Source organism: Xiphophorus hellerii, chromosome 13 (genome assembly GCF_003331165.1).
Source record: "Xiphophorus hellerii strain 12219 chromosome 13, Xiphophorus_hellerii-4.1, whole genome shotgun sequence".
NCBI classification, from domain to species: Eukaryota; Metazoa; Chordata; class Actinopteri; order Cyprinodontiformes; family Poeciliidae; genus Xiphophorus; species Xiphophorus hellerii.
The window spans coordinates 8,943,970-8,971,661 of record NC_045684.1 but is presented as its reverse complement, the minus strand read 5'-3'; the positions used below and the strand labels follow the sequence as shown (position 1 = coordinate 8,971,661).

General features: G+C 40.7%; 3 protein-coding genes across 3 annotated transcripts in view; 2 read left to right on the top strand and 1 right to left on the bottom strand.

Annotated features, from left to right (window-relative positions):
• The first annotated feature begins 3 nt into the window (after positions 1-3).
• LOC116730881 (lactase-like protein) lies at positions 4-15,913 on the top strand. The gene is made up of 15 exons (XM_032580428.1): positions 4-295; positions 1,385-1,444; positions 1,752-1,889; positions 7,588-7,748; positions 8,112-8,199; positions 9,138-9,247; positions 9,319-9,447; positions 9,523-9,618; positions 10,332-10,386; positions 10,463-10,624; positions 12,046-12,320; positions 12,652-12,778; positions 12,854-13,053; positions 13,123-13,186; positions 15,026-15,913. The coding sequence occupies exons 1-15, from the start codon at positions 262-264 to the stop codon at positions 15,139-15,141; spliced, it is 1,815 nt and encodes a 604-aa protein (XP_032436319.1). The 5' UTR covers positions 4-261; the 3' UTR covers positions 15,142-15,913.
• A 59-nt stretch (positions 15,914-15,972) lies between these two features.
• On the top strand, positions 15,973-21,420 carry LOC116730940 (TIMELESS-interacting protein-like). Its single transcript, XM_032580511.1, has 8 exons — positions 15,973-16,054; positions 18,505-18,640; positions 18,716-18,806; positions 18,881-18,956; positions 19,615-19,737; positions 19,810-19,873; positions 20,656-20,856; positions 20,950-21,420. The coding sequence occupies exons 2-8, from the start codon at positions 18,517-18,519 to the stop codon at positions 21,147-21,149; spliced, it is 879 nt and encodes a 292-aa protein (XP_032436402.1). The 5' UTR covers positions 15,973-16,054; positions 18,505-18,516; the 3' UTR covers positions 21,150-21,420.
• LOC116731644 (DIS3-like exonuclease 1) overlaps positions 21,356-27,692 on the bottom strand; it is a gene marked incomplete at its 5' end in the record, with an annotated part of 6,739 nt that continues 402 nt past the window's right edge. Inside the window, 11 exon segments of the mRNA XM_032581460.1 lie at positions 21,356-21,885; positions 22,877-23,048; positions 24,025-24,170; positions 24,242-24,432; positions 25,183-25,337; positions 25,479-25,714; positions 26,603-26,794; positions 26,796-26,894; positions 26,959-26,985; positions 26,987-27,056; positions 27,529-27,692. Coding sequence (XP_032437351.1) covers positions 21,574-21,885; positions 22,877-23,048; positions 24,025-24,170; positions 24,242-24,432; positions 25,183-25,337; positions 25,479-25,714; positions 26,603-26,794; positions 26,796-26,894; positions 26,959-26,985; positions 26,987-27,056; positions 27,529-27,692 — 1,764 coding nt within the window.

Sequence of the window (27,692 nt, the reverse complement as noted above, 5' to 3'; positions counted from 1 at the left end):
CGCAGAGCTACCAGAAGGCTCAGGTTGCTCCTGATGCGGCCGCCGGGGCCCGCGGGGCCATTCATATGCTAAACACACACTCCTGATGCCCCCGAGTCACAGGATGAATGAAACAGAAACACAACGAGCGCGGAGTGCAGCGCCAACACTTTGGGTTTGAACATTTCAGCATTTTCTCTGAAACAAAGCAGAGAGAAGGGCCGTGATGGCGGCGGGGCCCGCTGCTCCTGGAGCCTGGATTATTCACAGGAAGCCTGGAGAATGCCGCAGGGCATCCTGACTGCACCGAGCCCAGGTCAGCCTTTTGGCCCCCAAAACTGTTCCTGTATCTGACTGAGTCACATCTAATCAATTAAAGTTAATGTTCATCAGCTGTCATTTTATTAATATAATACCTTCAAAAATAAAAGATCAAAATTAATAATTTTTGGTACACAGGAAGAAAATATTTCCTCCAGGTGTGACATTTCAATAAATGTCCCACCTGCACCCCCTGCTGGCATAGATTTGTGCCTGCAGTATCCTGTTGACCATATATGGACTAACCTTCATATTTACCTCTAATGGCGTCCTTATTTATTAAAATACTTCTGTAAAGAATTAATATCTTTCAGTATTTTAATTAAAACAACAAAACTTGTATGTTATGATTATTATTACACACAGTGAAGTATTTCGATGGGTTGTGTCCTCATAACATAACAAACATTGATATTTTTGCGCTAATGCATAACTGTGAGTTTATTGTAATTTTCTGAAAAAAAATGTCAAAACTGTTAAGTGATGCTAACTCTCACCTGCAGGTGGCAGTATTTCTTTTAGGTAGATAAGCCGCTAGAGTCTATGATAACTGACTGACTGTACTATTAAGAGAAGAAAAGGAAGGCATGTTAACAGTGTAGCGCAGCTAGCGCCTGCTGTAAGTGAGTAAAACAGCAACTTAAAATTAATTTCAAACATTTTTTGATTGCAAAAGTCACAAAAACAGACACGAAGCCCTGCAGGGAGAGATTTTTGTTCAGGTATGATTTAGATAACTTTATTGTGAGGTAAGGATCAGATGCTGTCAGTAGGAAGTGGAAGGGGTGTACTTTCTTTTTCCTCAGGCCTGCAGAGCATGAAGCCATGTTGAATGAACACAGACATTCAGTTTGCTTACAGTGTTAAAATCCCTCCATTCTCCATCAGATGTGTTTGTCCAGCAGATTTACTGTCACACTCTGCTGGCTCCCAATGCTGCACCATTCAGAGAGAGTGTGTGTGTGTGTGTGTGTGTGTGTGTGTGTGTGTGTGTGTGTGTGGGTGTGTGTGTGTGTGTGTGTGTGATGAATAGTGGAAAAGGTCCTGGATGTCTCACTCTGTTGTGTTTTTGTTGCGCTGGCAGGGAACCAGAAGCTTCAGGACTCTTCCTGCGTCCCGGAGACGGACGAGACAAACACAGCAGGTCAGACGTGTGTGTGTGTGTGTGTGTGTGTGTGTGTGTGTGTGTGTGTGTTCAGAGTCAGGCGGCGCCTCAAACCCAACACACACTCCTTCAGTTAGATTCTAGAGCTGAGGAGAGACCATCAGCGTGAAATGTCTCTCTTGGACAAGCCGTCCCACTTCCTGTCCCGGTTTGTCCACAGCTAGCTCAGATAAATCTGCTGTCGCCATGGCGACACACATCAGGGCAGAGGTCCGCTTCTTCTGGCCTTTCTGGCAGTTTGGTTGCGGCAGTGATTAAATCCGGCTGCATGTTTCCTGCCCTGCAGGTGTGAAGGAAGCGAGCGGGACGATGCTGCGGACAGGAGTGCGTCTTCTGGCGCTGGCGCTGTGTGTTTCAGCTGGTGGAGACTTTGACTGGACCAAAAATGAGAAAACCTCTTTCTACTACGGGACCTTCCCAACTGGTAGGATGGAGAAACATGAGTTAGATTTCTGTTTGGAAAATTTCAAAACCAACAATTGCAGAAAATTCAGATGAAAAAAGTCATATTTGTTAGACCTGCCGCAATGAATCAATTAATCACATAATAAATTAAAACACCTCAATAATTTCCATTTGCATGATTTATTGATTTTTTTTACTTTCCATCAGAACTGGACAATAAAAGTGTTCAGTCTGGTTCTTTGGTCTCAACTAGCAGAGACTTCATAATTCATTTTATTTGTTGATTCTGGTTTGGTTTTTTTGCATTAATTTTTTGTATTAATACAAAACACAATTAAAATGTCTTCCAGTTCCAGTGTTAAATGTTTATTATAATTTCAAGTTTATTGATCTTTGAGAATGTGTTATTTTGTTATTATCACTATTTTATTTGAAAATGGTCTCAAAACAACAAAATTATTGTTTATCACAATAACTTCTGGGATGGTTTATCATGCAGCAGCATCTGTTTATCTTTATCTTTATTCATTTCATTCAATACAAATAAAAAAATTTTTAATACAAGGAAAAAAAAAATAAAATAAAATAATTTAAAAAAATGAAATGAAAGGTAGCAGAAAGAAGAAAATAATCTTATAATATCTGCCCCTTTTTCTCAACTATGGATCAAAAAACAAACAAACAAGAAAAAAAAAAAAAACTAAAAATTTTTTTTGATTTGTCTTATGTGACAAAAAAAAGAAAACAAAGGAAGACCAAAAAAACAAGGTCAATCATCAATCTCAACTGAACAATACTATACTTTGACTTTATACTATTTCATACTTCTTCAAAAAAACAATCTTTAACATTCTTTTAAACATGTGTAATGATTTAGCATTTTTAACATCGTTTTGCAGGTCGTTCCACAGTTTGACTCCTTGTATCGAAGTACATCGTTCTTTCAAACAAGTTCTGAATTTAGGTTTCTTAAAAATCTGTGTCCCCTTAAGGTTATAACCACTCTCTCTCTTTTCAAAATTTTTTTGGATATTTAAGGGTAATGTTTTTAGATGTGCCTTATACATAACCAACAAAATATTATAATCAACTAAATCATTGAATTTCAAAAACCTCAAATTACAAAATAATGTATTTGTTGGATATTTACCATGTTTTCGAGCAATAACTCTTATTGCCCTTTTTTGCAAAACAAAAACAGATTTTATACTAGTATAACATGCCTTTCCCCATACCTCAACACAATAAACCAAGTGTGGAACAATTAGTGCATTATACAACATAAATAGTGCATGATCATTCAGAAAATCCCGTACTTTATAAAGCACTGCAATTGATTTTGCTAATTTTGTTCTTAAATAATTCAAATGGGATTTCCATGATAATTTCTCATCAATTATCACACCCAAGAATTTCACCTCACTAACTCTACAAATCTCTACACCATCAACTTTAAATGGAGTATTTACAATTCTTTGTCTCCTTGTAAATAACATATAATTTGTTTTGTCCAAATTTAAAGATAATTTATTTAGTTTGAACCATTTATGTATTTGCATAAATTCTCTTTTCATTTCTTTTAACATCCCTTTTATATCATTACCCTGACAAAAAAAAGTGGTATCATCCGCAAATAGAATACATTTGAAAAACCCTGATACATTTACCAAATCATTTACATATAAAATGAACAACTTTGGTCCAAGTACTGAGCCCTGTGGAACTCCACATGTAATTTCACAAAATTCGGATCTAGTATCATGTACTTGTACAAACTGTTTTCTATTCTCCAGGTAGCTCGAAATCCACTGTAATGCCGGCCCTCTAATCCCGTATTTAATAAGTTTTTTGAGTAAAATGCTATGGTCAATCGTGTCGAATGCTTTCTTTAGATCGACATAAATGCTAGCACTATATTGTTTTTGATCAATAGCATTTGTTATATGTTCTATCAGTTCCATAAGGGCAATTGATGTCGAATTTTTGGCTCTAAATCCATATTGACTACTACTTAATATATTATTTTTATCTATAAATGTATCTAATCTATTTACAAATAGTTTCTCCAAAATTTTTGAGAACTGTGGCAACAACGATATCGGTCTGTAATTACTAAACATACATTTCTTACCATTTTTGTAAATGGGAATTACCTTTGCTATTTTCATGGCGTCTGGAAATTTTCCTGATGAGAATGACAAATTACAGATATAGGTGAATGGTTTAATTACATAAGACATAATTTCCTTTACAAATTTCATATCCATATTTACCCAATCCTTTGATTTTTTATCCGCCATTTTGTTTACAATACTCAGTATTTCTTTCTCATCCGTTTCTCCAAGAAAGATGCTGTTTGGACAACTCCCAATTTTTTGGGTAACATCGCTATCATCTTTTGGTATCTGAGCAGCAAGTCTTGGACCAACATTTACGTAGTAATGATTGAATTCGTTTGCTATTTCATTCCGATCATAAATTTCAGTATTTTCTTTTAAAAAGTGTGTTGCAATACCAGATTTTATTGTATGCTTTGTAGAAACACTATGTATAACTGTCCATATTGCTTTTGTATCACCGTTACTTTTTGTTAATAGGTCGGTATAATATTCTTTTTTATGTTTTCTTATAATCCATGTCAGTTTATTTTTATATTTCTTATATCTATCCTCTGCTTCTTTCGTTTTTAACATCAAAAAGGATGAATACAAATTATTCTTTTTTTTACAAGCATTTCTCAACCCTTTTGTCATCCATGGCTTGTCAACAGCATCTTTCTTAACAAAATTAGTTGTCATACAATGTCTTTTATACAGAACTCCCAAAATATTCATAAACTCATCATATGCTCTGTGTACATCATCCACATATACATTATTCCAATTTTGTTGACACAAATCATTTTTTCAATTTATCCAAATTTTTTTTTGACATATTAAACACTTTTTTCGTTGGCACAGGTACAGTAATAATTTTCTGGTGATTTTTGTAAATCGCAAAAACTGGTAAATGATCACTTATATCGATTTTGAAGAGTCCACTCAGCACCTCTCCATCCGTAATATTAGTAAAAATATTATCAATTATTGTGGCAGAGTGTGTCGTAATTCTTGTTGGTTTTGATATCAATGGAAAGAAACCCAAACTACACATTGTATCAACAAACATCCTATTTAAATCAATTTGGGTTCCTAAATCTATATTAAAATCTCCACACAGAAATAATGTTTTATTTTTACTCATTTCAATAAGCTCTATTAATTTTTCAGTAAATAATTCTAAGTTAGATCCTGGTGTTCGATACACACAACTCACCACTATATTTCTCGATTTCTCACTTAACACTTCTATAGTAATCATCTCCATTACACCTTCAACAGTTGTTGACATAGTATCCTTTATTTTACATCTTATTTCACTATCAGCAAACAAAGCAACACCCCCACCTCTTTTACTACTTCTATTCACATAATGTAATTCATATCCATCTATTTGAAAATTGTTTTTGTTTTCCTCATTCAACCAAGTCTCTGAAACTGCTATTATGCTGAATTGTCCATTTAACCGTTTTAAGTAATCTGTTATTTTTGAGAAATTAGAGTTCATACTTCTACTATTTAGGTGAATTACAGAGAAACCTGCTTTTATCATTTTACTGTTGTTAAATTTCTCCTCATCATAGTATTCACACTCAATATCTGGAAAGGGATCTGCAGTTATCAAGTTTACATTATACAATTTAGAATCTGAAAATTCATAATCATTCATTATTTTTGTTTATTGTATTTTAATATAAAAGAATCCAATTTAAAAAAAGGAAAAAAATAAAAAAACAAAAAAATACTTAATAAACCCATAATGTTAACATAAAGCCACCTCACTGTTTGTTGAACATCCTCTATTTATCCACTATTTACTTGTCCAGTTGCTCTAAGGATCTAATCCATATACCTCGAGCATTTTCAGGAGCATCCTTTGTTTTAATATAAACTTTACAATTCATCGTCCATGTTACCTGAATTTTATTTTGTTTCTTCAGTATTCTGGCTTTTTTTGCAATTTCTGCATTCTTTTTTGTGAGATGTTCATTTATGTAGACACTTGTACCTTTCAAATTTTTTCCTTGTTTAAGCAGCTCAATCTTATGTTTTCTATTTGTGAACCGAATAATTATTGGTAATGGTACTTTCTTCCCTCTTTGACCTTTAACTGATAGAGTATGACAAGCTTCAATATTCTCCTTTTCAATGTCAATGTCTTTACTTTGCAGGAATGCAATAACCTGCTCCTCGGTAGTAGCTTCATGTTCAGAGTTAGTATCAGACCTGCTCCCTCTCACAGCTTGAGAATAGCTTGATCTTATATCCAGTCCTGTTATCAAGACATCGTTTATTCGAGAGTATTGTTCTAGGTCTGCAACTCTGTTTTCCAAAAAGTCAATTTTCTTTGCTTGTTCGGCAGTTTGTATCTTTAGCTGCTTGATCTCAGTTAGCAAGTCTGTTATAGTTGACTGTTGCTTTGTCAGTGACGCCAATTCACCAGACATCATATTCATAGCGTCCTTTAGTTCTTCGATGTCTTTCTGTATTACCTTCAATGCCATCTTCATCCAATTCCTTAGTCAAATCGCCAGACCAGCCTCTGCCCGCTTCCAGTTAGCTTTCCAATTAGCCTTGTTAGCCTCGCTCCTCTCACCGTCGACAACTCCACAGTAGCGCCCGAGTAGAGCCTCCGTACACGAACCAATTTGGTACAGTGTTCTCCACAGCGTCCTCTCCCCCAACAGACACCTCCACACACCTTGTTTTCAGCAGCAGGTAAGCTGTGTGTCCGTGTCGGTCCCGCTCCACCCTGCGGCGTGTCGCTTAATCTGTTACTGCAACAGGCCAAATCTCTTTCATTTTGTCTTTTATTAGATCACGGGTGTCCAAACTTTTGGTCAGATTGGCCAAAATCAGAAGTTCTCGCTGACCAAAAAAAATAAATAGAAATAAAGTGAATAAAATAGTTTTTTTTTTTTTTTTGTACAAAATTGTACAAAAAAAAAATTAGATTTTTTGTACAAAACAGATTTTGTTAAAATTTAAATATGATTTTGCACACTTGCTATATGAAAAAAGGCATCTGGTTTTCAAATTATTTTGGATTCGATTGAACAAATTTGTTCTCAGGATAAGAACAGGATTTGGGTTACTTTCTTTAAAACGCTCGCTGTGTTTAGTCGGGTTTATGGACTGAAATAAAAGCTGATTTGGCTGCAGCAAAGTTGGTTTTCCAGTACAAATCTCTTGATAAACGTGTTTCTACTGATTATAAAAGCCTAGTTATAAAAAGACAAATACTTTGATTTCTGTTGAATATTTTCCATGGTAAGAAAAATTATGTTGGTAATAATTTTACCCTGATCTCCATTTACATCAGCTGAGTGGTTTCAGGATGTTCTGGGAGAAATGTTCCAATCTTTTCTCAAACATTTGGTCTTTTTGGATTAAAACTTTGGACTAAATCAGACTTAGGATCCTCTGTGTGTGTCTGGCTTAATTTATATTTAATCCAGTTCCAGGAACCAAAACAGGAAGTATGGAGTCAGCTATTTGGGGTTGTGAACCCGGACCAGAACATTTATTTGGTTTTCTTTAGCAGCTGAAGTTTAACCTGATTTATTTGGAGCTTTAAACCTATTATTATTATTTTTGATCATTTTGATAAACCTGCAGGTTTCTCCTGGGGAGTCGGCAGCTCAGCCTATCAGACCGAAGGAGCGTGGAATACAGACGGGAAAGGAATGAGCATCTGGGATGTTTTTGCTCATAAAAAAGGAAAAATCTCCTCAAATGATACAGGAGACTCTTCATGTGAAGGCTACTACAAGTTCAAGGTGGTTACACGATTCTCCAAATGTTTCTTATTATTATTTCTGAATTATGCAGTCTTTAAATTATGCCTTTAAAGATGTTTATGTTCAGGTAAGTGTTCAGTTCTTTATGTCATTTTGAATGAAAACATTACTCTGTTCAACACAAAACCCTGCAGATCCAAGAATGACACAGAGTCATGCTCAGAGGAAGGCCAGATGAAGCAGAAATTTATTTACAATAAATACAAAGTGCAGCTAATTTTCTCATTATGTCATCTATAATAGAAACAAAACATTTAACAGCAGCTTGAAAACATTCTTGTTTTGTTTTGGATCAGAAAATCAATGTGAAATCATGTTTTTTGTCTGTTTTTTGTCTTTTAGGATGATATTAACCTGATGAAGGAGATGAAGCTGAATCATTATCGCTTCTCAGTTTCCTGGCCGAGGATTTTACCCAGCGGGTTGAGAAGTAAAAACCCAGTTTGGCCATTTTACATGAAAATAAAACAATTTCTAAGACATTTAAGATATTTTCCTAACTGAGAGAAACCAAAACTTCTCCAATCAGCAGAATTATTGGCGGCAGTTGAAGGTGATGAAAACTCAAATGCAGCAGGAGGATTTCCATATTTATTTACTTCCTGGTCTGTCCTTTGTCCCGCCCCCACATCCTTTCTGTCCAATGGGAGCAAAGATTGTCATGGCTTTGTTTACAAGTTATAGTCCACTTGCAAAAAAAAATGCACCAAAAGAAAACAATGAAGCATACTTTTCTGGTATTCCTGGTGTGAATACAGCCCAAAGCAATCTGAAAAGTGTGGCGTGCATTTATAATTAGCTCTAATATTTTGTAGATCCATCTCTGGCTGCAGGTAGATCTGCAGGTCTTTGATGTATTTTGCTACCGGCTTCTCAGTTTGATTTAGGTCTGTACTTTGACTAGGCCATTTTAACCCCTGAATCCGCATTGATCTGAACCATCCCATAACACCTGCTCAGGCTGGTTGTCCTGTTGGAAGGCGAACCTTCGCCCCTGGCTCAGCTCTTCTGCAGCCTCCAGGGTTTTGTTCCATACAGCTACTCTGTCCCAGAGCATGATGCTGCCGCCACCATGTCCTGCTGTGGGAAGGTGTGTTTGTCACTCTGAACAGTTTTAACAGTTTCCATGAAGTGGAGAATCAAACTGAACTCAGACAGGACACCTTCACCTGTCATCACTTTGTCTCCAGATTGGAGAATATTCCAGACACATGTTGGTTTTATTTTAAATACTTTCACGTTTTTCTTGTTTTTGGATCCGTTTGTTTTCTGACAGGAAATTGCTTTGTTTGGTCAGTGAATGAAAATCCCTGTATTCCTGTATAATATTAATGCATAAATGGCTGATGATGATGTAACTTCCTGCAGGTGAGCATGTTAACGAGAAAGGAATCAGGTATTACAGCGACCTGATCGATTTGCTCCTGAACAGTAAGATCACACCTGTGGTCACTCTGTACCACTGGGATCTACCTCAGGTGAGTTCTTCCCGCCTGTCCGACGCGTCGGCGTGGGCGGAGCCATAACCAGGATGTCGGCGTTCCCGCAGGTGCTGCAGGAGAAATATGGCGGCTGGCAGAACGCCAGCATGGTCGGCTACTTCAACGAATTCGCCAACTTGTGTTTTGAACGTTTTGGGAACAGAGTGAAGCACTGGATCACCTTCAACAACCCCTGGGTGAGTGGATGGTGCGTTCACTGACTCTGGGAACATCTGGACTGGGATCTCACTGAGGAGGTCTGTTTCTTTCAGTCCATTTCTGTGGAAGGATACGAAACAGGGGAGCACGCCCCCGGACTGAGGACGAGGGGCAGCGGCGCTTACAAAGCGGCTCACCACATCATCAAGGTCAGTCTGGGTCCAGATCGCTCCAGAAGCCGACTCGGCCATTATGACCCTGAACGCAACGCCGTGGGTTCAACCTGGAGGTTCAGCCGTTACATCAGGACCTGGTTCTGATCCAACATGACAGCGACTAAAGAAAAGCTTCGAGTTTCAAACTGAATCTGCTGATCTTTTCTGTCAGGGTTTGATCGTTTACCTGACTTCAGTTTAGAGTTTAGACTCCAAACTGAGTCGTGCTTAATTCGCTAAAACAAGATTCAGACTCAACTTGGACTTGTTTCCTTAGACGTGAGGTTTGACTTGGCCTCCAGTGACTTGAAATTTGACTTAAACTTTGCCATCACAGTCGAGTCAACTTTGACTTTGAGTTCAAATCAAGTTCAAGGCTTGACTTGAACTTTGTTCTCAGTGACTTGAAACTTGACTTGGACTTGGAAAAATGACTTGTGAACATCTCTTTATGCTGAACTGTTGTCTCCTCACATGAGGATTTCAGACTCGCTGTTCAACCTTTAGGTATTAAATTAGTTGCAGAAAGTGGAGCTTCGTGTTCAGCAGAAATAATGTGATTTAAATGTTTCATAATCAAACATATTTAGAAATGTCCCAGGTATAAAAACTAGTTAAAATATTAACAGAATAATAAATACATCTTTTTTAATTTTTTTAAGTAGTAACTGTAGGTACTTCCTGTTGACGCCCGTCTCTGTTTCCAGGCCCACGCTAAAGTCTGGCACACCTACGACATGAAGTGGAGAAGCAAGCAGAAAGGTGACGGAGTAAACCGACCCACTGGTTTGGCTCTGGGGTTCTGGTCAGTAGTTAACTGGTTTTCAGCTGGGCCCAGGTCTGATCGGGATCTCCCTGAGTGCTGACTGGGGCGAACCGGTGGACGTGTCCAACCAACGGGACGTGGAAGCAGCAGAACGCTACATCCACTTCTACCTGGGCTGGTTCGCCACGCCGCTCTTCCATGGAGACTACCCAGCGGTCATGAAGGAATACATCGGTACCTTCACGCTCTGCTCCGTTTCCTCCAGCAGATACAATCATGTCTGCATGACCAACCTGATCGAGTTTTCAGCTAACATGGCCGACTAAACATTAACAGACATTAATACCATAACGCCTGAATTTACTTCCAGTTGTATAAAGACAACGTGTCTTTGCTTTTTATTAGATGTTAAATAAATTAGTAGGCCTGCCACAAAAACACATTTTACTGGATGATAAATTATTGCGATAATGTTGTTTTGAGACCATATTCAAGTAATATTATGGTAAAGGCATAATAAAGCAATAGCACATTCTCAAATATCAATAAACTTTAAATTCTAATGAACATATAACACTGGAACAGGAAGACTTTTTAAATATCCAAAATAAATAAACTAAACACCAGAAACGACAAATAAAATGAATTATAAAGTCTCTGTAAACAAAATCTTTCTTCAAACAAAGGTTTAGTTGAGATCAAAGAACCAGACTGAAAACTTTTATTGTCCAGTTTTTGGTAGAAAGAGAAAAACGATAAATTAAATGGATATGATTGAATTTGTTTTAATTTATTGTGTAATTAATTGATTATTGCTTATTGTGGCCCATAAATTAGAGATTCTAAACTTAAGCACTGCACTGCAGTAATGTAAATCAGCTATGATGCTGATTAGCACCGCTGGGCATTTAAGGAATGAATCAAATCAAAAAAATCAAATCAAATTTTATTTGTATAGCACATTTCAGCAGCAAGGCATTTCAAAGTGCTTTACATCATTACAAACACAGAATCACAATGCAATATAGAATCAATCATTAAGTCAAGTTACATCAATAAATTTGTAATTGATTACATTTCAAATACAATTCTAAACAGGTGGGTTTTTAGTTGAGATTTAAAAGAAGTCAGTGTTTCAGCTGTTTTACAGTTTTCTGGAAGTTTGTTCCAAATTTGTGGTGCATAGATGCTGAAAGCTGCTTCTCCTCGTTTGGTTCTGGTTCTGGGGATGCAGAGCAGAACCAGAACCAGAACCTGAGAGGTCTGGAAGGTTGATACAATAAAAGCAGATCTGAAGCAAACTTTTCACTCTGTTATTTTACTGATGCCGTTTTTGGTCAAACAGCTTCAGTAAAATTGAGTTAAAATATATATTTCTGAACAATGGTTGCTTATGAAGCTAATTCAGTAATGCACTATGGATTAAAGGTGAAAATGATTTAAAATAAACTGATTTTAACATTAAAAACTGGCATTTTAACAAAGGTTTGGACACTTTGAGCATAAATTATTCTGATGGCCCTGAAGGTCCGACTCATTCAGCCTCTGTAGCAGGAATCAGATTATTTTCATGTTTTTTCTGTGCCAAAGTTAAACTCTTGGACATCTAGAAAACCTGGAGAAGAACTAATAATCCCTGACCTCTGGATTTCCAGGCAGGAAGAGCGGCCAGCAGGGCCTGGGCGCGTCGCGGCTGCCCGTCTTCTCGCCTCAGGAGAAGAGCTACATCCGAGGAACCGTCGACTTCCTGGGCCTCGGACATTACACCACCCGCTACGTCACCCAGAAGAACTACCCTTCCAGCTTCGGAGACAGTTACTTTGCAGATCGGGACCTGGCGGAGCTGGTGGACCCAAAGTGGCCCGACCCTGGTTCTGAGTGGCTCTACTCAGTTCCCTGGGGGTTCCGGAGGTTGTTGAACTTTGTGAAGGTAAAGCAACAAAATCATGTTTCTTCTAACCAGCATATTGTAAATATGAACTGGTCATTACTGTTTAGACCTTGTTTCTTCAGTTATCACCATCATAAAGTAGATTTTGTATGTTTTTAAAAATCTAAATCCAAAAACATTTCTATGAACAGAAAATAAGATTTAACCTTAAAAATCTTCTTAAAGGAACATTTGAATCTGCGGGATGATTCATCTGTCAGGCTTCGGTTTGTTTGTTTGTAATTGGAGGAAAGAAGAACCGCATCAGGAGGTTCTGTGGTTCTGGATGGGTAGATCTAACCCTGAATTTTCTGTGTGATCTCACTGACAGACCCAGTATGGAAACCCGATGATCTACGTGACGGAGAACGGCGTCTCAGAGAAGATGCCATGCACCGACCTGTGTGATGACTGGAGGATGCAGTACTTCAGGGAATACATCAACGAGCTGCTGAAAGGTGATGGTTTCTCCTCTGTGTGGAACAGGAAGCTGGCTGGGCCGCCTCAACGTCTGTCTCTGTTTGGACCCTCAGCCGTTAGAGACGGAGTCAACGTGAAGGGTTACACCGCCTGGTCTCTGCTGGACGGCTTCGAGTGGGACGAAGGTTTCTCTGAGCGCTTCGGACTCTACTTCGTGGACTTCAGGAACAAGAACAAACCTCGCTTCCCAAAAGCTTCGGTTCAGTTCTACAAACGCATCATCAGCTCCAACGGCTTCCCCAGCCAGAGAGAGGTGAGGCCCAGCAGCGCAGCCGGCTCCAGGAGCAGCTGCTGACTCTGGTTCTCTGCTTGGTGTCTGCAGGTGGAGAGCTGGAAGAGGAAAGCTGTGGAGACGTGTTCCTCCAGCAACCAGCTGCTGGCTGCAGGTCAGTGGCATGAAAGGCCCAGATAGATCAGGAGCATGCAGGAATCAAACACTTCCTGCTTGGGGACGTTCTGAAGGTTCTGATTGGTGGGATGTATTAAAGTAGCAAAGTACAAGTTCTTCCTTAATGTCCTTAATTACACTGTTTATGTAATTATGTACTTTGAAAATGTAATTAAGTAAAGTAAGTCCTCTTTAATTAAAGGGAACCTGTTTGTATTTCCATTTGGGTTTCTACTGCTTCTAAAAACAACCCAACCTCTTAAAAAACACACAGGCATTTTTTGTCAATAAGTTCATCTTTCTTGGTGTTTGAGCCGTTTCAAAACCTCCAGAATGTCACAAATCAGCAGGCACCGCCCCGTTACCTAGCAACCCGAGCAGAATTCCGCCCGTTACCTAGCAACCGAAGAATTGCGCCGACATGTTGGTCAGCTGATTTTCTCTCTGTATGTGCTGTACAATGGCTGCTGGAAAAGACAAGTGTTTAGTTGTTAACTCAAAATCCAGAAACCACTTAATGTATTCTGGTTGGTTGTGCAGGAGGCTCCACTTCTGCTTTTCAAAGATGTACAGTTGAGTAATTGTGCATCTGTTTGAAGCCTTTTTCACTGGGAGTGTAAATGTTGAGTTGGGGGCGTGGCCAACAGAAGATTAGTGGATTTAAAGTGGCAGAGACAGTAAAACTGATCAGACTAAAAGCTCATTATCTGAGAATGAATTTGTGCAAAAAGAGTAATGAACATGCTTTGTAGCCCATAGATACATCCTAGCCTGTTCAGGGAAGCAGAGTAGGTCACTTTAAGTAGATTTAATCCCTGGTACTTTCGACTTTTACTCCACTACGTTTCTATAATGTAAAAATTATACCTTACATTTACGTCACATTACATTTTTTTGCTTTAATTGATTTGAAATGAATGATTTATTTGAGTAAACCAGTTAAAAATGGACTCTAGTTTCAGAAAACTGAAATATTGACTCCATTACAAGGTTGAATATATAATATTTATTCATCTGTGATGACAAAATGGAGTTGAAGTGTCAGTGGAAAGGATCAGCACCTGCTATTCCTTTGTCTACTGTCCCCTTTTTAGGCAGACTGCAGTTAAAATGACATATTGGTTTTGCTTTGTGTTAAATAAAAACTTTCAAAGGTTCAATCATCCTTTTTCTTATTTTCTTATTGGCATTTAAGTGTCCAGATCCACAAAATCACAAGTCTAAGTGTAAACTGTGTCAGAGAGAGTAAACACAATAAAACATGCATTATCTGCAGCTGTCATGAAATGCGGTGGTGAGACAGACGCAGCAGACCCAGGATGCAGTGAGAAATGATGATTTAATGAACAAAATCCAAAACAGTCCACAAACTCCGGGCAGCACGGCCGAGCGGAAGCCAGGGCTCGACGCCGGTAGCAACCGGTTACACGAAAGGACAACACGAAGGACTGAGAGCACATTAGACGAGGACCCGACCAAGACACAGACACACAGGTGACACTAAATACACAGGGGGTAATCAGGGAACGAGAAACACCTGGGAGTAATCGAGGGGAGAACAGGACAACACGGAGACACAGAAAACTCGAAATAAACACACAGAAAAACACGGAACATGACAGAAGCATTGTTCATGAAAATGGCAGAACAACATTGATGAATTCAAGAAAATATATATACAGAATGTATTACAGAACAAGTACTTTAACTTTCAATACTTTAGGTATTTTTAAAAACAAGCACTTTTACTCAAGTTAAAATGTTAGTGTTGTACTTTGTATATTTGTGTCTGTTTTCTGAAGTTCAGCGTTTGAGTATTTTGTCTTGCTGGTTGCAGATCCACTGATCGGCCACATGGAGATGGTCACAGAGATCGTTGTTCCCACCGTCTGCACGCTCTGCATCCTCCTCAGCGCCGTCTTCTTCATGTTTCTGCTGCGCCGACGCCTCTGAGGAACGCCCGGGTCGGGTCGCCTTGTCTGTTTCCATGGAAGCAGAACTCTGCAGGAACCAATCAGAGCGTCTTCCTGTTGACCGCCCTGCCGTTCTGTTCCAGTCGGGTCATCAATAAACAGTCAGAACAAGCAGAATATGATTATTAATCAATAAATGATTAGTAAGCCTGGTTTACTGTTGAACTAAGACTGGACTGAACTGTTCAAACCGTTTCCGACTGGAACAAACAACCAGGCTGAACTTTGTTTTGACTGTTATGAGTTTCATCATATTTAAGCTTTTATTGCCAGTTGTATTTCTAAATTTGATATAACAATAAAGTGGTTTAAATGTGCATATTAAATGTGAGGAATATTTAGAGGGTTTGTGTAGTATATAAATGTAATATTTTATTTATTTTTCATCAAACAGCTCATTTACCAGGTTCATGCAGTCCTCTGCGGGAGTTCCAACCCTCCTACTGATTATTACACTTCAATAAGTATAATAATCACTTATTTTTTACTTGCTGAAAAATAAATATGAAACAGATTCACTCATGGAAAAAATTATTGCCCTGCATTTTTTAAAATTGACATGATAAAAATGACCTAATATTTATCAGCAGGTTCCAGAATAATTAAATCCAACCTGATGTGGACAAAAATACAGGACAGATTCAGCCTATAAGCCAAGAATAATAAACAGTGACAGGATGAACTCTTCGTAAGCCTAGTATTATTTTTTAATTAGTTGGAGAACCTGGTAACCTCATTCATTTTTGCTGGGATTCATTTTCTGTCCCGGCATGTAAAACCTGATGAATCCAGTGGGTGGCAGCAGTGCTGCAGGTTTCTCATGTCAACTGCAGAAGAAGAAGGCGCATCAGTGGCGGGTTCTCTGATTCTCTGGCGCTGCAGCTCATCAAAAGGTACATTAAAGTTTCATTTCACAGTTTTAGTCCTCTCAAGGCTCTTCTCCGGGTCAAGACCGAACGTTTTATTAGTTTCAGGCCTTCTCTGGCCGCCGCTGGTTTTTATTTCAGCTCATTTATTCGCAGTTTGTGTCTGAATTACTGTCATGTTCGGTTCAGCGGCCAAACAAAGAAGACTTTTAACACCTTCATGTCTTCTGTATTGAGGCGAGTTATCGGAACTAACCCAAATATCGGTTCTGTGTCCGGTTAACATGTTACTCTTTTTGTTTTTGTTGGTTTTTTTAGTGTTTACCGCCTTCATTGTTATTTCTTCTGGAGACTCCCCAGCGGTGTATTACCGCCCTCTACAGTGCAGGAAGGGAATTACAGTGTAAAAACTTTTAACAGATGTGCGTTTACTCTGGTTGAAACCAGGAGTTACTTGAGTCCTGGCAAAGAGGCAGCAACAAATACAGCACAATAAATAAAAAAAAAATACTCAAATAAATAAAGCACTTAAAATTGGACTACAAAATAAAATAATAAAGATAAATAAATAAAATATATTGAATAAAATTATGAAATATATGGTAAAGAAAAATTTAAAGATTCCAAAGAAGAAATAATAAATAAATAAAGCATATAAAAAAGAAATATAAAATAAATGAAATATAAGAAAATTATTAAATTACATAAAATATAAAATAGTACAGTAACGTAACAAACTAGTTTTGTGGAGGTTATATAATTAAAGAATAGGCCTGTCGCGATAAACGATAAATCGATTAATCGTACGATAAATTAAAACTATCGACGTCATTTTAATTATCGGCATTATCGTCTCTTCCGGCCTTTTTCTCTTTCTGTTTCTGAATGAAAAGAAGGCTCAACTCCGGTGCTCTCCACTGACTCCTCCCTTCCTCATTTCCTTAGTGTAAAGCCCAGCGCACACGACACGATCTTAGAGCTGTCGGCCGATTGTCGGCCCATTTTCAAAACCTGACAGACCCACACATTAGCCGACAGAAATCCTAGGTATAACGGTTCGATCGTGCTGTGTGGTGTCCAACAATGGGCACAAAATAATGGCTACAAGTTCAGTTAACTAATTTTAAAACCAGGCATTAATCAATACTTTACTACAATCTACCTGCAATGCGTGTGGCTAGTGTCAGCGTAAAGTCCTGACTGCATGAAAATCATTAGAACCTATTTATGTCACGTTAACGAAGAACAGCTGAAAAGTTACCGGGTTTATCAACTGCGGTAGCAATTTCGCTCCAACTCCTCCTCTTGTCATTTCTATATTCTTTGCATGTTGAATAAACATTAATGTTGTTTCCACATATCATCTCCAATGTCCGCTGGACTTCGGGTTGCGCCGTTTCAGCTGTTTGGGATTCCCCTCCGTAATTTCCCCTCAGAAAGTGCAGAGGAGAATCCGCGCTTTCTGATTGGCTGCCTGTCACATTCAACAGGCTGCGTTAAGATCCCAGTCGGGGAAAACCCCTGATTTGGATCGGAGCGGCAACGATGATCTACCGTAACACACCACACAATCTTAGAAAGACCAACGTTTTAAGATTGTTGTATGGGGAAAAATAGGAGCAAAAAATCATGTAGTGTGAACTATTGCATCAGGTAGTCGATGTGCCCATCTTCTCTATTTAAATCTAATTATTAATGAAGGGCAACATAATATACAGACTTCATAATCTGCACTCTTTTGGTTGAATGCAGTATTTCTTTCCACTTTGACTTTATGTTTAGTTTTTTTTTTCAAGTGCGTTTTTTGCTAATGGAGACTGAGAATCCATTTTATTTTCGTTTTTGGTTGTTTTGTTTATTTTGTTTATCAGTTCCAGTGTTTAGTGTTCTTTTGAAAATAAAGTGTATCTAACTTTGGCAAGAAATGGCATGCATTATTACGTCATTTCCATTAAATCAGTGTAAAAAGGTCTTCAAACAATATTATCGTTTATCGCAATAATTTTTGAGACAATTAATCGCTCAGCAAAATTTGCTATCGTGACAGGCCTATTAAAGAATATTTGAAATTAATAAATGAAGCACAAATAAGTAAAATAAAATCAAAAAGATCAAACATAAATGAATAATGAAATATTTAAATATGTAAGACATGAATTAAAAGTATATGTAATATGTAAATTATATAAATGAAACAGAAACTAGAGCTACACAACGTACAGAAAACTAGTTACTGAATATCGTGACTCCATATTCATGTTTTCCTCGTATTTCATCACTTTCTCATCACTGTATTTCTAGCATCTCATCCATCCAACAGATCAGATATATTATCGACTCAGTTTGTTATATTTATTCCAGATGGTTCCTGATACTGTGATTGAACATAAAAACCTCATTAAAAACTGTAAATATTCGACTGTAGTGTTTAGCAGTTTAAATCTTAAAGCTGATGGCAGGGGCTTGTTTTCTCTCAGGATTCAGCCGCCATGAATGACCAACAGGACGACGGGATGAGCGACTTGTCCAACTTGGAGGATGAAGCTTTCCCTCCTCTTCCTCCCCCTCTGTCCCCTGGAGCAGCTCAGTCGCAGGGCGACCCGTTTGGAGAAGGTGAGAGTTCGTTTTTAAATGTCAGCGGAGATAAACGTGACGATCTGGTGACGGTCACCTGTCGTTGTGCTGCAGCTGAGGAAGGCGAGGTGTCCAAGCTGGCCGACGTTCCGGCTGCCAAGAGGAAAGGAGTGAAGAGGCCGCAGCCGAAGCTGGACTCCCACAGGTTTCCCATCATAACAGGTCGCTTTCCTCTGGTGGTTAATCCGGACGCTCATGACTGATGCCGTTTCCTCTCAGGCTCACTTCAGACAGAGGATTGCCGGCTCTGCGGACCTTGTTCGCCAACGCTGTCTTTAAGGGCAAAGGTCACGAGGTGAGAAACAAGGATTGATTATTCACCATTTAGCTAAAAAATAAACTTCTTAAAGGGCCAGTATCATGGAAAACAGACTTTTTTGATCTGTTTATCATGTTGTAAAGTTTTTCCTTCATCATGTTGCTTTGATTCTTTCATGTTTGAGAAATCCTTTAATATCCAAGGCAACCATTCAGTTGCAAAACGCCTGGGTGGACTTAGCCCCGCCTTTGAGGCCTAGCTCCTTCAGACTAGCCAGCAGCAATTAGCAAACAGCTGGTGGAACTGCTGCGCTCGTTACAGCAGCTGCTGCTCAGAGCAGCGCTGGTGAAATGTTAAAGGGTTAATAGAGGAGCCATGATGGGACGACTTCCTGGAGGCGGAGCTTCAGGAAGAGCAGGAGCTTTTAAAGAGACAGAGACCCGATTTCAAGGCACTAAATAACAAAGTCAAATTTTTATAACAGTTGAAGGTAACAGTTACCTGATTATGCTATAAAATGTAATCATTGTAAAATACATAACACTGCCCCTTTAAAATACTCCATATCCAGCTGTTTTTGTTGGATCTAAAATGTCTCATCTATAAAAGTCTTTGTTCTTCTTCTTCTGATCACGTTTAATTGAATCCTGTTTGCTCCTGCTGGACGTCTGGACCCGGCCGGCTCTTTGGCCAGGCGGAGGACCTGCGGCTGCTCATGCAGAAGATGGAGAACTGGGCCCACCGGCTCTTCCCCAAACTGCAGTTTGAAGATTTCATCGACAGGGTGGAGAAGCTCGGCAGCAAGAAGGAGGTTCAGGTGGGCTGAAGAAGGAAGGGAGAGTTCCTCTGTGCAGGACGGGTTCTAACGGGTTCCTCCTCTCCGCCGCAGACCTGCCTCAAACGGATCCGACTGGACATGCCCCTCACGGACGAAGACTTCATGGACAAACTAGGTGAGACGGACTGGACCTGAATCTGATTCTTGCTGCTGCAGAGGCTGAATGAGTCGAACTGGACCTTCAGTAACTAATGTGATTTAAAAAGTGTCCAAACTTTTCTTATAATGCTGGTTTTATATATGAAAATCAGTCAATTTTAAATAATTTTGACCTTTAACCCCTGATGGGCTAGTGAAGCTAATTAGCTTCTACCTCCTTCACTGGAGATGTATAAATATTACAAATGTTGGTTGATGCATCTGCCTCATGATAAGGTTGCTATTTGAAGTCCTCTGATGCCCTCTAGTGGTTGGAGTTTTAACTACATGTAGTTCATGGGCCGAAACTTTGCTGATAAACTCAGTAAATAATCTTAATTATTTAATCTTAATTATTATTTAAGACTAGAGAGTGTGCAATAAAATATATCCAGGCAAAATAATGTCATCTATATAAGATACATTAAAACACATAACATGTGACCATAATTCTAAGTTATTCCAAATTTTATTGTTGGAAACACCAATGGCTGCTCAAAAATATGTTTAAATTCAGAAACTGATTTCATTTTGCAAAAACACGCCAGGAGCTCATGATCTGTAACATAATGATGAAGCAATGGTTGTTCACAAACATTTTTAACTGTATTTTAAAGTTTTGTTTGAGCAAAAGCAGCATCAGTAAAATAACGTTGTAAGATTGAACTCTGTTTCATTCCTCACATGTCTAATGATGCTAATTAGCATCATAGCTAATTAGCATCATTCTGGATCTGAGGTGATTTCTCTCGTTTCCAGGTGCGGAGGAGCCGCCGGCTGGATTCCAGGATCCCGATCTGGTCATCAGCCAGGCCTCCTTTACCGATCCTCCGGGTCTGGTCCACTCCACCCCGGCCCCGGTTCCGGCTCCTCCCTCCCTGACCGAGGAGCAGCGCCGGCGGATGGAGCAGAACCGGCAGCGAGCGTTGGAGAGGCGACTAGCCCGGCAGCAGCAGACAGGTGAGACGGTTCCACCCAGAACCACTATAGGGCGCTCAGAACCATCCACCGAAAAATACTTAGGAAGTTTTTCTGTTTCCTCAAATCCTTCAGAGCCCCAGGCTGACGCAGGAAGTGACCTCACAGCAGATCTCAACGGGTCTACTGAGCAGAACCAGAAGCCAGGAGAACATCTGGACCCGGATCCGTCCGGCAGCACAAAGACTCCTCCACCTGAGGTTTCTGAACCCGACCCTCCAGCAGAACTTCCTGCTGAGGATGAGAAAAAAAAAAGTCCAAGCTCCCAACCCTGAGGTGTGTCAAAAACTGGATCTCTGCAACAGAACCTTCTACCAGAACCAAACTACAGAACCTTCCTGGTTCCTGAGCTGGAGCCTGAAAAAGTTCTGCCATTTTAGTTTAAACCTGGATGTTTGTGTTCTGGTCTGGTTCTGGTCCATGGCAGAGGAGTGGACTGTAACAGGTTCTGTTTTACTAGAAAACAACCAAAACGGGCCGGTTCTGTGTTCACGTTATTTTAATATAAAAATGTCCAATAATAATAAACAGTTGATTTTAATGAAACTGGGTCAGAGTTCATGTTCTGATGGTGAATCGTTTTCCCTCCAGAACCAGAACATTTCTACCAAAACATTTCCCACATTTCATCTGCTGGTTTCTGTCGGTTCTGGACCGTTGGGTCAGAACCTCACGAGTCGCTCTGTGGCGGCTCGTCCTCTACGCCGTCACGGTGCCGGGCCGCGCGGCGGCGTCTGGGTCCATCAGCGCCAGCTCCCGGATCTCCTCCAGCAGGGAGTACAGGTTGGGGGTTCTGCTCTGCCGGAACTCCCGCTCCTCCTTGGAGAGTTCGGGTCGGCGCGCCGCCTTCTCCTGTGCCTCCCCGGCCAGCCGCACCACCTCCTGCACCAGCTGGCTGCGGCGCGGCGAACCGGGCCGCTGCGGCGCGGCGCCGAGGTGCGGCTGGTTGCTGATGACCTGCAGGGTCAGCGTGTCGGCGTGGCAGTTAGTGGAGAGGACGGAGATCCGGACCTGGGGATGGGACGGAGAGAGTTCTGACCGTCTGGAATATAAAATGTTCCCATTTTATTCCTCACAGTAAGTCTGAAGATAGGCTTGACCTTTGACCCCAAGTCCCAGTGTACTCATTATAATGAGCAACAGGAGATCTCTGGTGATATTTTGTGGAAACGATAACTATTGCATCTTTTTTAGGTAACTGTGTCACAGCAATTACAGTCCTACAAACACAAATCTGCTCTTGAAAAAGGTTCCTATGTGTGAAACGTTTGTTCAGGACAGCAGACGCACTAATCAGCGTGAGCTTCACCTCTGACCTGCAGACGGTAACCGTGGTTTCAAATTTATTGAACAAACTGGAGGAAATATTAAACTATCAATCCTGACAGCAAGAACAGTTTTGTGTTTTCTTAAACATTAATTGGAATTTATTGTGACAATAATTAATTAAAACATGATAAATACAATAAATTCCTGGCTCTACTGTCGGACAAACTGGATGAACTTCAAAGCCAAAAACAGAACCCAGCCAGAGTATTACATTTATTATGGCGTTCAACTGATCTTATCCCCTACTCTAACATCTCTGCTCGGCTTTCTAACCAAACAACCAGACAGATTTAAAAAGAGGAGCAGCAGAAGCAAATGAGGCAGATTAGCAGCAAATGGTGTCAGATATTGAGCTGTTAGCATGTTAAGTCAGAGGCCTCTTTAGAGTCGCTGCAAGACTGACTGCTACTGGAGATAATCAACAGGAGCTGCGTTTCCATTGACCATATATTTGTACAACCTGACATTTCAAAACTGAAGTTGCTTAATGAAAACAGGCCAACTTTGAAAAACACTTTAGTTTTTTATTAAAAGGTTTTGGTGCGAGGATCATCAGAGCTTTAACTTTGTTTAGTGTTGCAATTTAACAACGGGTCAAAACCTGGAACGACCCCCTGCTGTCGGGTCAGCGTAGCGCCTCTGTGCCCAGATGAAGGTGTTTCTGTTGGCTCACCGTGATGTGGTCAAACAACCTGAAGGTGGCGCTGCCACAGCCAGACGTGGTGGTGATGTGGTCTGAGTGGCGGCGAACGGAGCCGCTCTGCCACTCACAGGTACCGTCCGGGCCGGCCGTCACCACCAGGCCCTCCTTGTTCCTCATGTAGACCGGACCTTTCACTCCGTACCTGTAAAAACAGCAGCACACCTGGAGTCACAGCTCCTCTGTGGAAACCGGTTTAAAGTCACAGTCACAATAATTTGACTTATTTAGAACCTGGTGTAAGTAAAACAAGTTTTATTAAAGTCAAGTTTTCACCGCATTACTCATTCATAAATATCACAGTTTCAAAGTAAGTGTTTAGTTAGCAAGCTAAATACTTGGTATGCTAACTAGTTAGCTTGAAGCAAAATAATTGAATAAATATTTTGAAAGCAAGTTACATATTTAGTTTCAAACTAAATGTTTGGCTTGCAACTAAATATTTTTATTTAGCAAGGTAAATATTTATTTAGTAAAATATATATTTAGATTGCTAACTGCATACAAAGTTAGCAAGTTAAGCATTTAGTTTGACACTAAGTATTTAGCTAGCTTGAAACAAATTTTTTAGCTAGCAAGTTTAATATTTTGGCTCAAATTAAATATTTATCTCCAAAGTAAATATCTTGTGAGGCAGCTAAATTTAGTTTCAAGCTGTTTAGCTTTTAAGCTAAACGCCAAATATCTAACTTGCAAGCTATACATTGAGCTTAAACTAAATGTTCAGCTTAACACTAAATGTAGCTGGCCAAATGAATAATTAGGTTGCTAGCTAAATAGTTAGCTTGAAAGTACATTTTTAGCTAGCAATCTATATAATTAGCTTCAAACTATATATTTAACTTGCTTACTACATATTTAGCTAGTAAGTTAAATATTTAGTTTGGAACTGACATAAATGAATGAATAATGTGAAAAATGAAGTGAAATCTGTAAAATTTAGTCCATTTCATTTGGTGGGACCCAACTTGACAGAAGTGATGCTACCAGGAAAAAAAGGTCCTGAGGCTTAAAACCTAAGAACATTGAACTAAGTGTCCAGCATGGCGGTGGCAGAATCATGCTGAGGAAATGTTCTTCTGTCACTGGAACAGCAGACCAATAGAGGAAGAGTTCCTTACTCTGGAATGAAGACCAGCACGCCGTTGTCCCTGATAGAGTAGATGATGGCGTCGGCCACGCAGCGCGGGTCCGTCTCCGGGTCGCGCTCCTTGAAGAAGAGGCACTGGAAGAGTCCGGTGGAAAGGTTCTGGGCTCGCTGGGCCGCCTGCCGACGTCACAACAACTCAGACAACGTTCAGGAAGCACAGAACCGCCCAGACCCAACAAGCCGCTCACCCGGTTCCTGCTGTTGATGTGCTCTGCCAGCTCCTCCATGTCTTTGTTGCCGGCCGGCGGTTTGCCAGGCTCAGCCCCCTGCTGACCGCCGCGCTCCAGCTGCAGCGCGGCGGTCAGCAGGCGGTGCACCACCATGTCGGCGTAGCGGCGGATCGGGGAGGTGAAGTGAGTGTAGCGGTCCAGAGCCAGACCTGACGAGCAGAAATGAGCCAATCAGGAAGAGCCGAGCTGGTTTATCGTAGCGGTAGAACTGGTTTACTGTAGCGGTAGAACTGGTTTACTGTAGCGGTAGAACTGGTTTACTGTAGCGGTAGAACTGGTTTACTGTAGCGGTAGAACTGGTTTACTGTAGCGATGGAACTGGCTTACCGTAGCGGTAGAACTGGTTTACTGTAGCGGTAGAACTGGTTTACTGTAGCGGTAGAACTGGTTTATCGTAGCGATGGAACTGGCTTACCGTAGCGGTAGAACTGGTTTACTGTAGCGGTAGAACTGGTTTATCGTAGCGATAGAACTGGTTTATCGTAGCGATATAACTGGTTTACCGTAGCGATATAACTGGTTTACCGTAGCGGTAGAACTGGTTTATCGTAGCGATAGAACTGGTTTATCGTAGCGATAGAACTGGTTTACTGTAGCGGTAGAACTGGTTTACCGTAGCGATATAACTGGTTTACCGTAGCGGTAGAACTGGTTTACCGTAGCGGTAGAACTGGTTTATCGTAGCGATAGAACTGGTTTATCGTAGCGATAGAACTGGTTTACTGTAGCGGTAGAACTGGTTTACTGTAGCGATAGAACTGGTTTAACGTAGCGATAGAACTGGTTTACCGTAGCGGTAGAACTGGTTTATCGTAGCGATAGAACTGGTTTATCGTAGCGGTAGAAATGGTTTACCGTAGTGGTAGAACTGGTTTACCGTAGCGGTAGAACTGGTTTACCGTAGTGGTAGAACTGGTCCTCAGGCTGAGCACCAGTGGAGAAGTACACGGCCTGAGACATGGCCTGGGTGGCCATCATTCTGAAGAGCCTGTTCACCAGCGGGTCCTCGGGGTCCACGGCTCGGTCCAGAGAGTCGGCCAAGGCCTTGTTGGTCCTGCAGGAGAGTCAGAATTCAGGTTTTACGGACATCCTCTAAAAATTAGTTCTTTTCCATCAAACTCCTCCCTTGCTGCTGGTCTCCACCTCTGGCCAGGTGGTGAACCGGCAGACGGGTGGGGAGCGGACCAGAACCCACCTGGTGTCGATGGAGAACCCCCTGGCCCGGGCCGTGTCCACCAGCTGGCTGAACAGCTCCTGGCGTGGCTGCGGGTGACGCCTCAGCAGGGCCTGGTAGGGGAAGGCCTCCTGGATCTTGCGCGCCACCCAGTGGTTGGCGTAGATCATGCACTCTGCCACGGTCTCATGGACCTCCAGGGGCTGGCGAGGAACCAGTGCCGTGATGTTCTTGTCCTGGTCCAGCTGGGCTCGGACCTGTGGAGGAGGAGCGAGCAACTTGTGATCCACCACGACAGAAACGGATCGTTCTTCTTCTGCTACAGAAAAAAACTGATTAACGTTCAAAATGATCTCAATGAAGTTTGACCTTCTACTGGGTTTAAACCAGAATCATTTGAGATTGATGCTACACCAGAGATCTTCAACATGGAGGTCAGTTTCTGATTTATATATTTTTCTGTTTATTGTTTTTGTTTCTGTTATGTCTTTAAATATCCATTACATGAATCCAACATTTCCGGGCCATTAAATTTGTATTCACTTATTTAAACCGTGAAATAAAAAAGTCTATTACTTGTATTGAGTGAACTGTAATACGATATTTTATAAAGTACTATAAGTAGTTATAAATATGTAGGTATTTTTTGCATTATGCCTCTGTAGCAGGTATCAGGTCTCATTCGCTGGTAGCAGTTAGCATTTCGGCGTTAGCTTAGCAGCAAACAAAGCCAGAACAGTTTACTCTCAAAGCGTAGTTTACATAGGACGAATTAATACTTAAACATTTTTATTTAATAATAACTTTATAGGGATCAATGTGATCAATTGACATTACCACCCTGTAATTAGACAAAGTTAAGACTCTTTACTGCTTGTAACTGCGAGGGCTGGAAAAACAGAGCAACAGATGCACCGCCACCCGGTGGTGTCACTCGGTATTACAACTCAATTCAACACTTGAATCTCAAACTATCAATAGTAAATAAACAAAATAATGCGATCACAAATAATTTTATCAGTTTGTTGCAAGTTGGATTCATGTAGATGTGTATTTTGAGTTTTTAAAAATATATATATATACATAAGAAATGTAATTAATCAGAAATCTCAGGAGATAAACCCAGCAGAAATGTCCGTCTGTACCTCCACTCCCTCCAGCTCCAGCGCTCCTCCTCGGTCCCTCTGAGCCCGCAGGTGTCTGGCGCTGTGCGTCAGCGTCCCCAGCGCCTGGATGAGCTCGCTTAGCTTGGCGTCCCTCTCCTCCGGGTCGAGCCGGGCCAGCTCAGGAACCTGGACCTCCTCCCCGTTCAGCAGCGCTTGGGCCAGCTCATAGTGGCAGCTGGTAGGAGGAGCGGATCAGGGTCCGGCCGAACCACACCTTGGTGACGGCCATGCTCTGAGCGTCCAGCTCCCACACGACGCTCATGGGGCGTACCTGGAAACCAGAGGACGGCGTTGGGACCGATGGAGACGGCGGTGAGCAGAGGAGCAGAGAGAACCGACCTGTCGACCCCGCCCAGCAGGGAGGCAAAGGTCAGCGCTGAGGACAGCAGGCAGCATGTCGTAGCGGCGGTCCGCCAGGTAGTAGGTGGTGGCTCTAAGAGGGAAACATGAACACAACTCATCCAGAAAACAGAATGTTTTAACCATATTTATCCATACAAGATAATCAATAAGGATGTAAACGGTAACCAGAGGAGAAACCAAAAACTGTACTAAAGTAAGAGCAGCAATACTTAAACATAATTTAAAAAGTAGCCGACCAAGAAATTACCTGAGTAACAGTAAAAACATATCTGTTAAAAAGTGACTGATCAAATTATCAATCATTTAATATTTAGTAATAACATCATTAGTCAGATTATGAATAAAATGACATGGAAATGTTAGTATTTTAAGGATCAAAATGATAATAATTTATATAAGTTAAAAAAATAAGAGAAATATTTTTCAAATCAATTTCTTTAAATAAAAAACTTCAGAACCTTTAACAGAAACTTCAGGAGTTTGTCTGGTGAACGAATGATCGCTGTTAGATTAGCTGCTGCCCGCCGGTTCTGGAGTCCTACCTGGACCGGGCCTCCAGGTCGGTGAGCGATTCCTCCCTGACGAAATGCGTGACGTCGGCGATGTGGACGCCCAGCTCCAGGAGCTTCCCGCCGGCCAGGCGCCGCACCGACAGCGTGTCGTCCACGTCCTCGCAGCCCCTCGGGTCGATGCTGAACACCAGGTG